This window comes from Lipophrys pholis (genome assembly GCF_963383615.2).
Source record: "Lipophrys pholis genome assembly, chromosome: 1".
Taxonomy (NCBI): Eukaryota; Metazoa; Chordata; class Actinopteri; order Blenniiformes; family Blenniidae; genus Lipophrys; species Lipophrys pholis.
Genome location: NC_137635.1, coordinates 18375806 through 18387974, shown reverse-complemented (window position 1 = coordinate 18387974; position 12169 = coordinate 18375806). Strand labels below are relative to the sequence as shown.

The 12169-nt window shown below is 43.8% G+C and overlaps 1 protein-coding gene across 7 annotated transcripts in view; it reads right to left on the bottom strand.

Annotated features, from left to right (window-relative positions):
* Positions 1–7538: 7538 nt before the first annotated feature.
* Positions 7539–12169, bottom strand: part of mrtfab (myocardin related transcription factor Ab) — a 46460-nt gene continuing 41829 nt past the window's right edge. For 3 of the 7 annotated variants that reach the window (XM_080469779.1, XM_080469777.1, XM_080469782.1), the window contains 6 exons: positions 11432–11638; positions 11249–11341; positions 10491–10631; positions 10281–10373; positions 9102–9165; positions 7545–9015 (listed from right to left, as the gene is read on the bottom strand). In XM_080469779.1, coding sequence (XP_080325905.1) covers positions 8426–9015; positions 9102–9165; positions 10281–10373; positions 10491–10631; positions 11249–11341; positions 11432–11638 — 1188 coding nt within the window. In that variant the 3' untranslated portion in view covers positions 7545–8425. Of the gene's footprint in view, positions 9016–9101; positions 9166–10280; positions 10374–10490; positions 10632–11248; positions 11342–11431; positions 11639–12169 lie in introns of all 7 variants that reach the window. The other 4 variants (XM_080469781.1, XM_080469783.1, XM_080469778.1 and 1 more) reach the window with 3 other exon arrangements.

The following is a 12169-nucleotide window of genomic DNA, read 5'->3' as shown; positions in this document are numbered from 1 at the left end:
GGGGGGGGGCTTCCGCATCGAGTGAAGTTTAGCTGTTTACGTCCAACCGCTGAACACACGCGACGTAAAATCCATTAATGAAGTCAAGCCATCGATTTCCACTCAGCCGTGGACTTTTCTGACCTGTGGCTGTGAAAGGTCACCAGCCAATCACAGAGCTTTGCCTGTGTGACGTGGCGCCTTTGAACTGAGTTAAACTACAAGAGAAAGCTGCTGCCTATGCTCATGTACCAGTACTTTTCAGTAATCGGTCACATGTAAACTGTAATGCTCGCGTTGTATGTTCCTGAATGTCAGTCCTCGATTACAGTTACTTGGCGTGGAGTTACAAACAAGTCACAGTAAGAAGGAACTGTGTGCTTGGTCAGTATTCATTTTGTATGTGTTGATAATATGGGAATTGTTGTGTTTACAGGCATTGCAAATAGCAAATAGCTTTAAATTCCACATCACTTCTAAAACAGAGTGCACCTTTACCTAACCATCATCTGGATTACATGTAGAGTACATACAGCAGATAGTGGGTGGATTAATGGTACGTGTCCACCGGAAGTGTTTAGTTTTTTTCTCTCTCTCTCTCTCTCATTGGAAACGCACCACATCTGAAAATCGCACTCTTGGTGGGCGTGTCACTTGCGGGCCACTAGGTGGTGTCTAGATCCTGGAGTTCAAACTGGACCGACATGACGGCTCGTTCACAAACTTTTTGTTTTATGACTTAAGCTGTTCAGCGAAACGTCTGTTCGGAAACATTTGAGAAATAAATTAGACCTGTTAAGAGAAATTCACAATGCGTCAGAGCTCAGCTCCCAGTGCCTCATTTGCATAAAGTTGCTGTTCATTTGTATTACTATAACAGCACCACCTTGTGGCCTGGCATAAAAATACAGCCTCCAATAGCATTTCTGTGAGTACAGTGGTAATATTTGAAACATTGCTGCCTGATTGTTATATTCTGTTGATCTTCCTTGAATCTGGCCAATCAGCTCTCATATTGAAATGAATTTCTAGCAGAAGAAGAATTGAGGAGTTCCGTAGAGCATGAAAATAATGATATCTTCAAGTTATTTCTCCCTTCATTTTTACCTGCAAGATGAAAATATCTTTCAGCAGAGTCTGAGAGGACGAAATTGCATGAAAGGAAAATATTTCAAGAAAATCCAAATTTATCTCATCGAAACCACATAACACCACCGTCTGAACCGCCTTTAACCACGGATCAGTTTTTTTGTCTTTTCATATCGAGTCCTCCTTTGGACGATCTTAGAATGTGATTCTCAAAGGAACAGAAGCAAGAGAATCATAAACACACACAAACACACTGGATGTGACTCGTGGGAGGAATATGAGGAAAAATGAGTGTACGAGAGAAAATATAGCCCAAGAATGAGGGCTGGCTTAGTGGATGAGTGCAAAGCTTTGATATCTGTGACAGGGCGCATTGTGACGAGGAGGGAGACAGCGAGGAGGCAGGAACCTTAAAATCTTATGAAATTCCAGCAAAGATTTGCTGCTTCTGCCTAAAAACTCCCAAAACAATGGGATCCTGTGTGAAAAATATCATGGAGTCAGTTAGTTCTGACTGAACAGAGGAGACATGAAACAGTTTACACGTTTAAATGACACCTGTTTAGAAAGAACATTAGGAAATTATGAAAATTCATTCAAATTGACCTTTGCCAAAAAGACCCAAAGTAAATCCAGTTAAGTGAGATCAGTCACGGGTACTGGGTGCGAGCAGAGACAGTTTTATTGATCACAATGTAATAACACAGCCTTTGGTATTTGACTGGATTGTGTGTGTGTTTGGAAATTCAACTTTTAATTAGACACAAAACATTAGCCTTCTTTGCAGATGGGGAACGTCAAAGGGCCTGAATCCTCCGTCTTAATACAGTAAAGGACACCAGTATGAATTCATCCATCCTCTAGACCTGCTTCATCACATTCAGGGAAGCTGGAGTTTTTATTGCTCTCAAACATGGAAGCTGATCGATCAACGGCTCACACCGAGGCTCGCGTCTGACCGAAATGTAAAGTAATATACCCTGTCCATTCACTGTGTTGGTCTTTATGGATACGTAGTATATTATATTATAAATCAGGGGTGACAAACATGAGGCCCGTGGGCCAAAACAGGTCTGCAATTTTATCTCTTTTCCAGCAGTATTGCTTTTTTTTGTTTGTTTTGTTTTTCCGTTTAGAAATTCTTGTCATTTTTCTTTTTTTAAATGTTTATTTCGATATAATTTAGTGAAAGCTTAATGGAGCCACATCGAAAGGGCCAAAGAGCCACTGCTGATGTATTGGAAACACACAACAAACCTTTTACAGGTGAAACTCTGAGCACCCACAGCGACACCAAGAGATAAATGCCCAGAGACACGAGTAAAAAACTTTTTTCATCTCGTGGACACATGTAGATAAGGGTCTTTGATTTCTGCAGTCACTCGTCCCGACTGTGGATCAGACCTCCTGTAGAAGCTGGAGTGAAACATCTTATGGGTCAATTTGCATTGCTGAGCAGCAGCGGCAGGTGAGTGGCAGTCGCAGTAGTTGACTCTAATGGGGAGCAGCTATTTCTGTCGGTCCTCCAGCAGGCTTTTTAATCACACCGAACAACGCAAAACATCACAGGTCTGCTGCTCTCCTCTCTGGGGCCTCCACTGTTCTCCCTCATTTAACTAGCTTTGGTTTTGTTTTTTTTTACTTGTATCGTCTTCATCTTATTTTTGTCTCAGTTAATCACTCCGAGTCTCTCCGAGGTGTTGAGGGTGAAAGCCAGTTTCAATCCAGACCGACACACAGGCAAAAACCCATTAATTCATCTTTTATGCAGACTTCAGCTAAACAGGAAAATTCACTGATTGATTCACAGATTAGTGCGAATATTTCTGTTTATCAGTCCTATAAAGTGAAAGATTGTTTTTAACCAAACAACCAAAATTAGAACATGCATTATCTTTATTGATCCATCAAGTCCTATCAAGTGCGTTGAAGTGCATCAATTCAAATACAAGCATTGTTTTTCTTATACTCTCACTTCCATAATTCATATCTCAATCGATTAGCACAATATGAATAGAAATAACAGACAGTCCATTGCAATACTACCAAAAACACGAGTGATATATTCTTTACTGTTATGCCGTGAAATTATATGTATTCATAATAAAAAGGATTGAAAGGAGCTCCTACTATCTCACAGATTTATGGATACATGTTAATCAAAACTCTATGAGAGGAAATGTGCCCCAGGGGTCAATCCCAGGCTTCTGGCTTTTTGATTTATACATGTTCCCCCTTGGGGGGGCGTCCTCTGGAGACATGGCGTCAACAGTCACTATTATGCAGATGATACACAGCTGTACGTGTCTCCTGATGACTACTATCTATCTATCTATCTATCTATCTATCTATCTATCTATCTATCAGCCCCACAGAAAGGAGTGAAAAAAAGGAGAAAAAAAACAACAGGCCTGCAAACAAAGAAAAACAACGACATTTGTTTCCACATGAAGAAAAGGAATTTTAAACTTGTCTCGTCCGCACCTTTAACCCTGAATACGTACTAATATTACCAAGTATTAATGTTACATTTCAATTATTCTAAAAGTAGCAAAAGCTTTTCAACACTATTCTACAAATTGATGGTTGAAACCCCTTTTTAATTCTACTAACGCAGTTCTACTGTCAATCCTCTAAAATGACCAATATACCATTAGTGATTGTGTTTGTGTACATGCTGTATTCTCCTTGATCTCATTGATTTGAACCATTTTTTTTTTTACATTTCTTGTCATGATGTGGCTGCCAGCGTGCGGATACACCTCCACTAATGATACTGAAGTTCTCTTTGGTCAGACGTTCTGTCTGGAGTTGTAGCCATCTCCCATGTGTGTTTATTCCACCTTAAAATCACCTCTGATCACATGAACCTCCCTCCAGCTTTGAACCGTCTTCCAGACACGCTTTAGTCGCACATTATTTTAGACCCTCTGCAAACCTTATACAAATATTAGGGTTATTTGCTACTGTTCCCGGCATCCCCGTCATATCAGTGAGGTCATTATTGTAACTGACTCCCGGTACAATCGGTCCGATTAATTCTCTGTTCTCTCACTCTTATCAGGCATCTGAACCAACCGCGTCTTCCCAGTTAAACCGAGAGCTCAGGGCTGTTTGGACTGGACCAGCCAATTAATTCATGCTTTCAATGAGATGGACCCACTTTCATAGTGTCCTCCCATCATTCCTACTCTGCATTACACACTGATGCCTTATCAGATCACACACACACACGCACGCACGCACGCACACACACACACATTAAAAAAAAAATGAAGGGAGATTTCATAACAAAGTGAAAAATCTGAACAAGCCGATCACGTTTCCCATCGAACAGTCTGACACCTCATGTGTGCTAATCAAGGGCCATTGATTCGGACGGGAACTGACACAGTGGCGAGTGATTGTGCTCCGCTCGACATTCATGCTTCACTGTCCACGGCGTGTCTCTTCTTTCACACTCCATGCTGACATGCCACACATTCAGCCATTAAACCGAACCAGCCCAGGTGGAAGGCCTCATTCTGTGTCAGATGCTTCTTGATGTTATGCTGGAAACAGCCTGGGATTTGTTGTGACTTTTGCCGTTTTGTTGTCATACTGTGGCTTTTGCTAACTTTAGATGAGCCTGAAACCTGAAATCTTATCGTCATTCTAATTTGAGAAACTGCAGAACTCTTCAGTCAGCACCCTGACACCCTGAGGAGAAAAAAGTGTTCTGTTGAGGTAATATGGGACTAGCAGTTCTTTAATGATGGATCCTGGTTGAAAACTTTGTACGTTAAGAGAAACATTAGTTCTATTGTTTATGGTTTTCTAAAATGTCTCATTGATCTGTATTTATATGCCAGTGCTGCTTTTTTTTTTTTTTTACCACAAATCCACCCAATCATTACCTCAAAGTGGATTTAGAGTTTAACAGAATAAGATGGCCGTGCAATCAGCTTTCTTGTTCACAGTAAAAGTATTTAATGTGCACTATGCCGCTCCTTTTCCCGTGTTTACTGACTCCTTCCAAACAGAGCAAAGCTCTCCCGCTCTCCTCCCTGATCCTCCTCTCCGTCTCCCCCATCGCCCGTCCGTGCAAATGTCAGCCTTCACATCGTCTGCTATCAAAGGCTCAGCAGCCGCAGCAGGATCCACATAACCTGACTGCTCCTTTCACATCATGCCGCCTCACACAAGACGGAGACGCCATGAGAAACATCTGCACTCTGTGTGTGTGTGTGCGTGTGTGTGTGTGTGTGTGTGTGTGTGTGTGTGTGTGTTTGGCTTCACAAAGACTTTTTGCACAGTACAGATGTGAATGGCCCCACACCTGCCTCCTTGTAAACTTCACAAACTTCATTCCTTCAACACAACGTCTCTGATCCAGATTATAAGGGACATCATGCAGCTCCTCGTCATTTAAAGCCTAATTATGACCGGTAGATGTAATTCATTGTATACATCCGATATTTACAAGCAAATTAAAGTGAGGAACTTCCCAAACAAAGATGAGATTGGATGTGTTCAGTCATTATGTGACCTGAAACTCAACAGAAGAAGACCATGGGTTCACATGTTCTGCTTGTTTAAGTGTAACACGAGGAAATGATGAGGTGACGAGAGAAAGAGACTGTTTGAAAGAACGTTCAATACATTTTCAATAAAGTAGCAAAAGGACAAACCAAAGAGAAGAGCCACCAAGTAATTATCATATTTCTTTAAACCGTAAATCTCTGCAAGTAAAGCAGGACGAGCCAAAACACCCAGCCACAGCTACAATGGAATGATGACATCAAAACATGTTCAAGTGTTAGAATAGACAAGTCAAAGTCCAAACCTCCATCCGATAGAAAGTTACCCTTCACATATTCTCCATCCAATCTTGATGATCTTATCAAGATTATCTTGTCAACAGGAATGGATCAGTTTTATACGTTTTTATCAAAGCAAAGAATCCCATTGAAGAGATCGGACAAGTTTAGTAATTCGCTTTGCATGTTCTCCCAGTGACTGTGGCTTTTGTCCAGGTGTTCCAGTACAAAGTGAATGTGTTTTCCTTCTGATGGACAGGAAACTGTTCACCAAGAAGACAGATGGATGTCCCTTTAAAAAAACCACAAAAAAACAGATTTTTTTCATTAGTATTTTTGGTGTACATTTGGTGGACACAATGTACATTGTGTAGATATTTTCACATTTGTTCATTATTATTATTATCGTGTTTACCTTTGAGTGGTTCGTTAATTCGGATTATTTTCTATTATTTTTCTCATTATTATTACTTTCAATTTGTTTTCTTTGGCCCATAAACATCTATAAACATTTATTGATAACATTGATGTCAAATAGTGATGCTGTATTGCTCTGCCTTACGTACCAATAAAAATTCATAAAAAAAATAAATAAAGAAGATGGATGGATGTCCCAACCACAGTTCTTCAAGACATAAATGATGAAATCAATTATCGTATACAGGAAATACTAAAAAAATGTCAATGTCAATCGAGCCCCTTTTGGCAGGATTCTAAACAAACACCACGTTTTATTTGTTCTTCCGACGTTGACATTCTTGCTGTGAAGGTTTTTCTGAGTGTCTAAAGATCCTGCGTGACTGCTGGCTGCAGGGTGGCAGGCTGCTGTCAGTGGGATGTGGGATACAGAGGAGATCTTCGGCCCGGCACGGTGCTGCAGCCCTTTGGTGCTCACTGTAGTCAATTAGTGTCGTGGCCTCGGGACTTAAATCTGCTCTGTGTATGAGTGAGTGCGAGACGGTGGCGACGCTGCTGGGAACCTGAGAGTGTGTGTGTGAGGGGGATTTGTAGGAGCTGGTTGCATGCTGTGCATGAAATATCTTTATGTGCTGAAGTCTGTGTATGCACGTATGTGCTTGAGAACCACACAGGGGCTTATTGACGTCCATCTAGGAGATTCTCCCCACGGGGATGAATTAAGTGTCCCTCCATCTATCAAAGTGAAAAAGGAGGGAGTGAGTGAATCAAACTGGGCAGTGGAGCTGGATTCAGTACAGTGGTAAGCTGAAAAAAAAAAAAGAGATGATGAAGAGCGGGGCCGAGCAGAGGCGAACAGTCCAGGTTGGACTTGTTGTCTCTGTGTATGCAGGACTTCCCTCCAAAAAATGTAAATGTATTTCTGCATTATCAAAAATAAACTGCTGTAGATAGATGATTGATGAATGTAGACAATAAATATAAAGATAAAATCAAGATATTTTAAAAGATAAGACGCCCCAGTTTCACATTCCCAGCATGATTTTGGTATTATTTTCAATTCAAGTCCAGGTGAAGCCTGCCGTTTCCCTCACAATGGCGCCCTCTGGTGGCTGTTTCTCTGAATAACCAGGACAACTTTAACCATAAATTGAGTGAAAGCCTGCGTAACCAGATAAAATTGCTGTTTCCTTGACGTTTGGGGGACATTTCCATCACGTTCTAGTGCCGTCAAAGAAAACCAAACGCATATTTGTGAGATTTTACAGTATGTCTATTTATTTTTTTTTTTTTCCATTTTCTTTTTAAAAAAAAAAAGACAAGGTCCAAGTGTTTTGGAAGCCCCGCCCTCAGCCCGCGTTCTCCCGCTGGCGAGCTCGACTCAAAAGCAGCCAGCAAAGAAAAATAATCATATGGACAATTGATAATATACACCCCATATACAGCAATACATAGTGGTCTACCATAATGTTACCAATAATACGCAGCCTCCAATGAGGCTTCTATTCCAACTGTTGCCACTGATATGGTTCATTTCAACAGCAACACTAAACCACTGAGGTTGTGTTGATCTTTTTCTGGATTAGCGTGGGCGGGGTTCAGTCAGCTGCCTTTGTTTCTGTCCAACACACCGTCGACGGCTCGGTGCTGAGATGGGGGCCGGGGACCTGAACGCCCTCTTTTCAAACCAATCAGATTCAGCATAAGTGCAAAGTTCAGGAGGCGCCGACACTCGAGCCCGAGAGGGACTCGAACCAGTCGCACTGAAATATGTTGAGGTGACCTACAGCTATTAATTCACCCCGGTTATATAACGCAGGCCCGGACAGAGGAGACGAGGGAGAAGCAGCCCCGCTGGGAGGATTCCCCTCGGAGGCCATATTCAAAGAGTCCGCTTCACTTCCACCACGTTCAAGTTCTTTCTCTGAACCGAGCTTCTCCCGTCTGCTGCTTCTCCCTCCCGGCCTCGCCTGCAGTAACAGCCAAAGACGGGGTGAAATACATGCGAGTGTGCGTGTGATTGCATGTGCTGGAGACCCCCTGCAGTGGCGTAGACAGCATAGAGAAGGTTTGTGTGCAGTGGATAGAGACAGAGCCTGTACACAGTGTGAGCGACCGCATGTCCGAGTGAGCGCCGGGAGCTACAGACACAGCTCCCAGTGCAGCTGCAGGTCCGTGCCGTCCAGGAAGTCGGCCGAGAAGACGCTCGGCGGCGTGTGTGGCGCCAGCGGACCTAAACTCGTGCCGCCGTCTCCGTCGCCGGGTGCTCCTCCGCCGCCGCTCCCCCCTCCTCTGGAGGCCTCGCTGCTCCCGCCCCCTCCGCTGGCACTGCCCACCATGGAGATGTCCAGCCAGTCCATGCTGTCCAGGGTGGGGTCGCCGAAGTCCAGCCCCTCCGAGTGGTCGGAGAAGCCCAGGTCGGACGTGTCCATGGGGGAGGGGGGGTGGTCCAGGATGCTGGGCGTGCTCAGCATCTGGCTGTGGAGGGTGTCGAACAGCGTCAGGCCGCCGTTGGGATCCATCCCCAGCGGGCCCGTCGTGCCCTCCAGGAAGTCCTCCAGGTGGCCGCCGCCAACGCCAGGCGACGCCGCGGCGGGCTGGGGTGAGATGAGGGGCTCCGTGGGGGTGGGGGGAGAGAGGTGGAGGGGGGACGGGGCGCTAGACGGGGACGGGGGGTCCGAGTGAAGCGGGGCGAGCGAAGGGTCCGGGTTGGCCTTGAAGCTGGGGATTTCTGGGAAGAGACAGAGGACATGAACGACGAGCGACAAGAAAACACACGAAGCGTCTCGGCTCAGTTTGAGTGACGGAGTTCGTTACCTCCACTCTTCAGCAGGATGTCGAACAGGTCGTCCATCTGCTGGCTGTTCACTCCGTTCTCCTGCTGACAGAGAAACATTTCAGCTCTCATGTCCACAGTGAGGTGGGCACGCACGCACGCACGCACGCACGCACGCACGCACGCACGCACGCACGCACGCACGCACGCACGCACGCACGCACGCACGCACGCACGCACGCACGCACACGCGCACACACACACACACACACACACACACACACACACACACACACACACACACACACACACACACACACACACACACACACACACACACACACACACACACACACACACACACACACACACACACACACACACACATTGCACTAAAGTTTTTTTGCTTCCGTTTTATCCCCTTTACTTTTATCACTTCCTTTAACAGCGTTTCTACTTTATTCCCAACTTTTACTTTCAATTTGTTTGTTTTCTTCATCTCCTCGACATTGTTTGTTCATTTATCATGTTCTCCTTGAAATTTTCTTGTAAATAATAAACATCAAAACTCTTTGTTCTAATACTCAACATTCCTTCTTCATTTCCAATTTTTTTTTCATATCTGCAAATTTTTTTTTTTTTGGGGGGTTATTTTATTTGCTATTTTTCATTTTATTTAGTTTCTTTTCTTTAGTTATTTTGTTAAACATATTCTTAATCTAACTTTTTTATATATTATTCGTTTTCATTATATTTGTTTCCTCATCTTGAGGTTTCTTATATATAATTTCTCCATCATTTCTTAATCTAATCTTTATTTTTAACATGGCTGTGTACTCAATACTGCAGACTAATCTTAATTTCCTATGACTTTTTCTTTTAAATCACGATTTCATTTTTATTCTTGACACCGTTTCAACCAAAATAAAAACCCTTCACTCATGTACGGATTCATCCATTCATTCATGGGATTCCAGTGTGTTGTGAAGAGCTGCCTGAAAACCAAAAAAGCCTTTAATCATGTAGAAATTAATCTATGCTTTGACTGAACCTTCACTTCTGAATGTCATGTGGGTACAGTCATGCAATGCATTCTGGGAAGTCAGTCCGTCAGGCATAAACACGGCAGAAGTGTGAGGAGGAGGTGAAGAATGGAGGCACAGACAGCGGGAAGACGAAGATGGATACTGCAGGAGGGATGGCGAGAAAGGAGGACGTACTGTGGAGCGCTGAGGAGGAGGGGAGGTGGTGGGTTTGGGAGAGGGAGGGGTGAAGAGTGTGTGCCGGTCGTACGACAGACACACCGCCTCTCTCTGCCGAGTGGCGTGATGAAGAGGTGAAGCAAGAGGAGAGAAGAAACAAGGAGAAACAGTTTAATGAGGTGGAGGTCACATGCTGGCGGAGCGGAGAGGACGCGTCGCCGCCGTTACCTTGAGGGACGACATCAAGCTGCTCTGGCTCTCCGTGTCCGAGGCGTCGTGGAAGAACGGCTGCAGGCTGGGCGGAGCCGTGACGGGCTGGCTGGGCGGCGGGCTGCCGTTTGTCTCCAGGTGGAGTCTCGTCTTCTGCCCCTGGGGGGGGGGGCAAGATGAGAGCAAAATCAGACTTTTTAAGCATTTCATGACTCAACTCATGTTGATTTTACATCAGTGGGGACCTCTTGTGGCAGAACGATGTTGCTGCTTTACAATCAAGAGATTGATGTGTTGAAGCAGCAGGAGGTCGACTATCGGGTTGCTGTTTGTATTCAACTGTTTGTTTGATTTTTCTAAGTTAAGAGATGGCAAATATCATTTAAGAGGATAGTTTATTTTTGAATCATGTAAAGTGACAACTAATATAAGTATAGATGTGTTTCTGTTCTTATATGTCCTTTAGATCTTTTGTTTGCAAGTTGTACATATTGTAGTTTATTCATAGAAGTTACAGGATTGACATAAACAAGCTACTGGCTTCAGCCTGTTCTTTTTCTTGGTCTGGTATAGTGAACAGTATTTGTATTTTCTATGTGTTGAATTATGACCAGAAAAAATAAACCATTCATTCCGGACGGACCCGACTGATGTACAATAACCACACCTGTTTACAATTGGGGAAGAAAAAAAAAAAAAGTGGGAAACTTGCCAACATTTGGCATTGTTGTGAGTTGATACCTCTCGTGGTGAAATGTTCTGAGTGTGTGTTGTACCTTTTTGATTGGTTGGCTCACCGGCTCGGCCTCTGGCTGCTCTTTGGATTGGCTGACGGCGCTGGGGAGTTTACTGGGAGTCGACTGTAACCTCTTTAAAAAACAAACAAAACAAACAACTGCTTATTAATATTTTGTCTTTCGTTGTTGCTACATAAACACTGTCATCCACATCGGCTGTACCTGCAGGGTGATGCGTCCGTTGGTTTTGGCCAATGACGACACTCCGTTGTGTCCGTCTGGCGTGTGACTGGTGAGAGCGATCAGGTAGTGGTTTCCGTTGCTGTCGGTCACCAGGGTGGGCGTGCCGTTGGCCTTGAGTAGGTCTAACGAGATGGCTTGCGTGTGGAGAGAAGTGCTGTTCTGTTGGTTGATGACGACTGGAGTCACCTGGAAATGCAAACAGCAAACAGTAGGTGTCACTATTTGACTGATATGGAGATTTCCTTTTTTACTGTATGGCACAAACCATGTTAGAAGGGATCAGTAGGACCTTTCAACACTCCCTGAGGGAATATTATCAGTTTTGCTATTAATTATTTCAACTATAAACATTTGTCAATTCTTCTATTTAAAAAAAAACAGATAATTCACATTGAGAGCAAAGGAAATTAGTTCTTTCAGTCTTTTCCGATTTGAATTTCTTCACTTTTAGCTTTGTCTTTTCTGTGTGGGTTAGGTTTGCATGTTCTCTCGGCGTATGTGAGTTTTCTACCTCAGTCCAAAAACATGCATTTGAGGTTAATTTGTAGTTTGAAATTGTCTGTCGGTGTGGATGCGAGTGCTTTGTATCCTGCTTTTTCACAGAGTCAGTTGGGATCAGCTTCAACCTCAAATTGCAATTTTCATTTACCTGTTATTTTAGGGGAAGTACTAGAAGTCAGCTCGAGATCTGATTGCACAGGTGATCTGCTGGTTCCT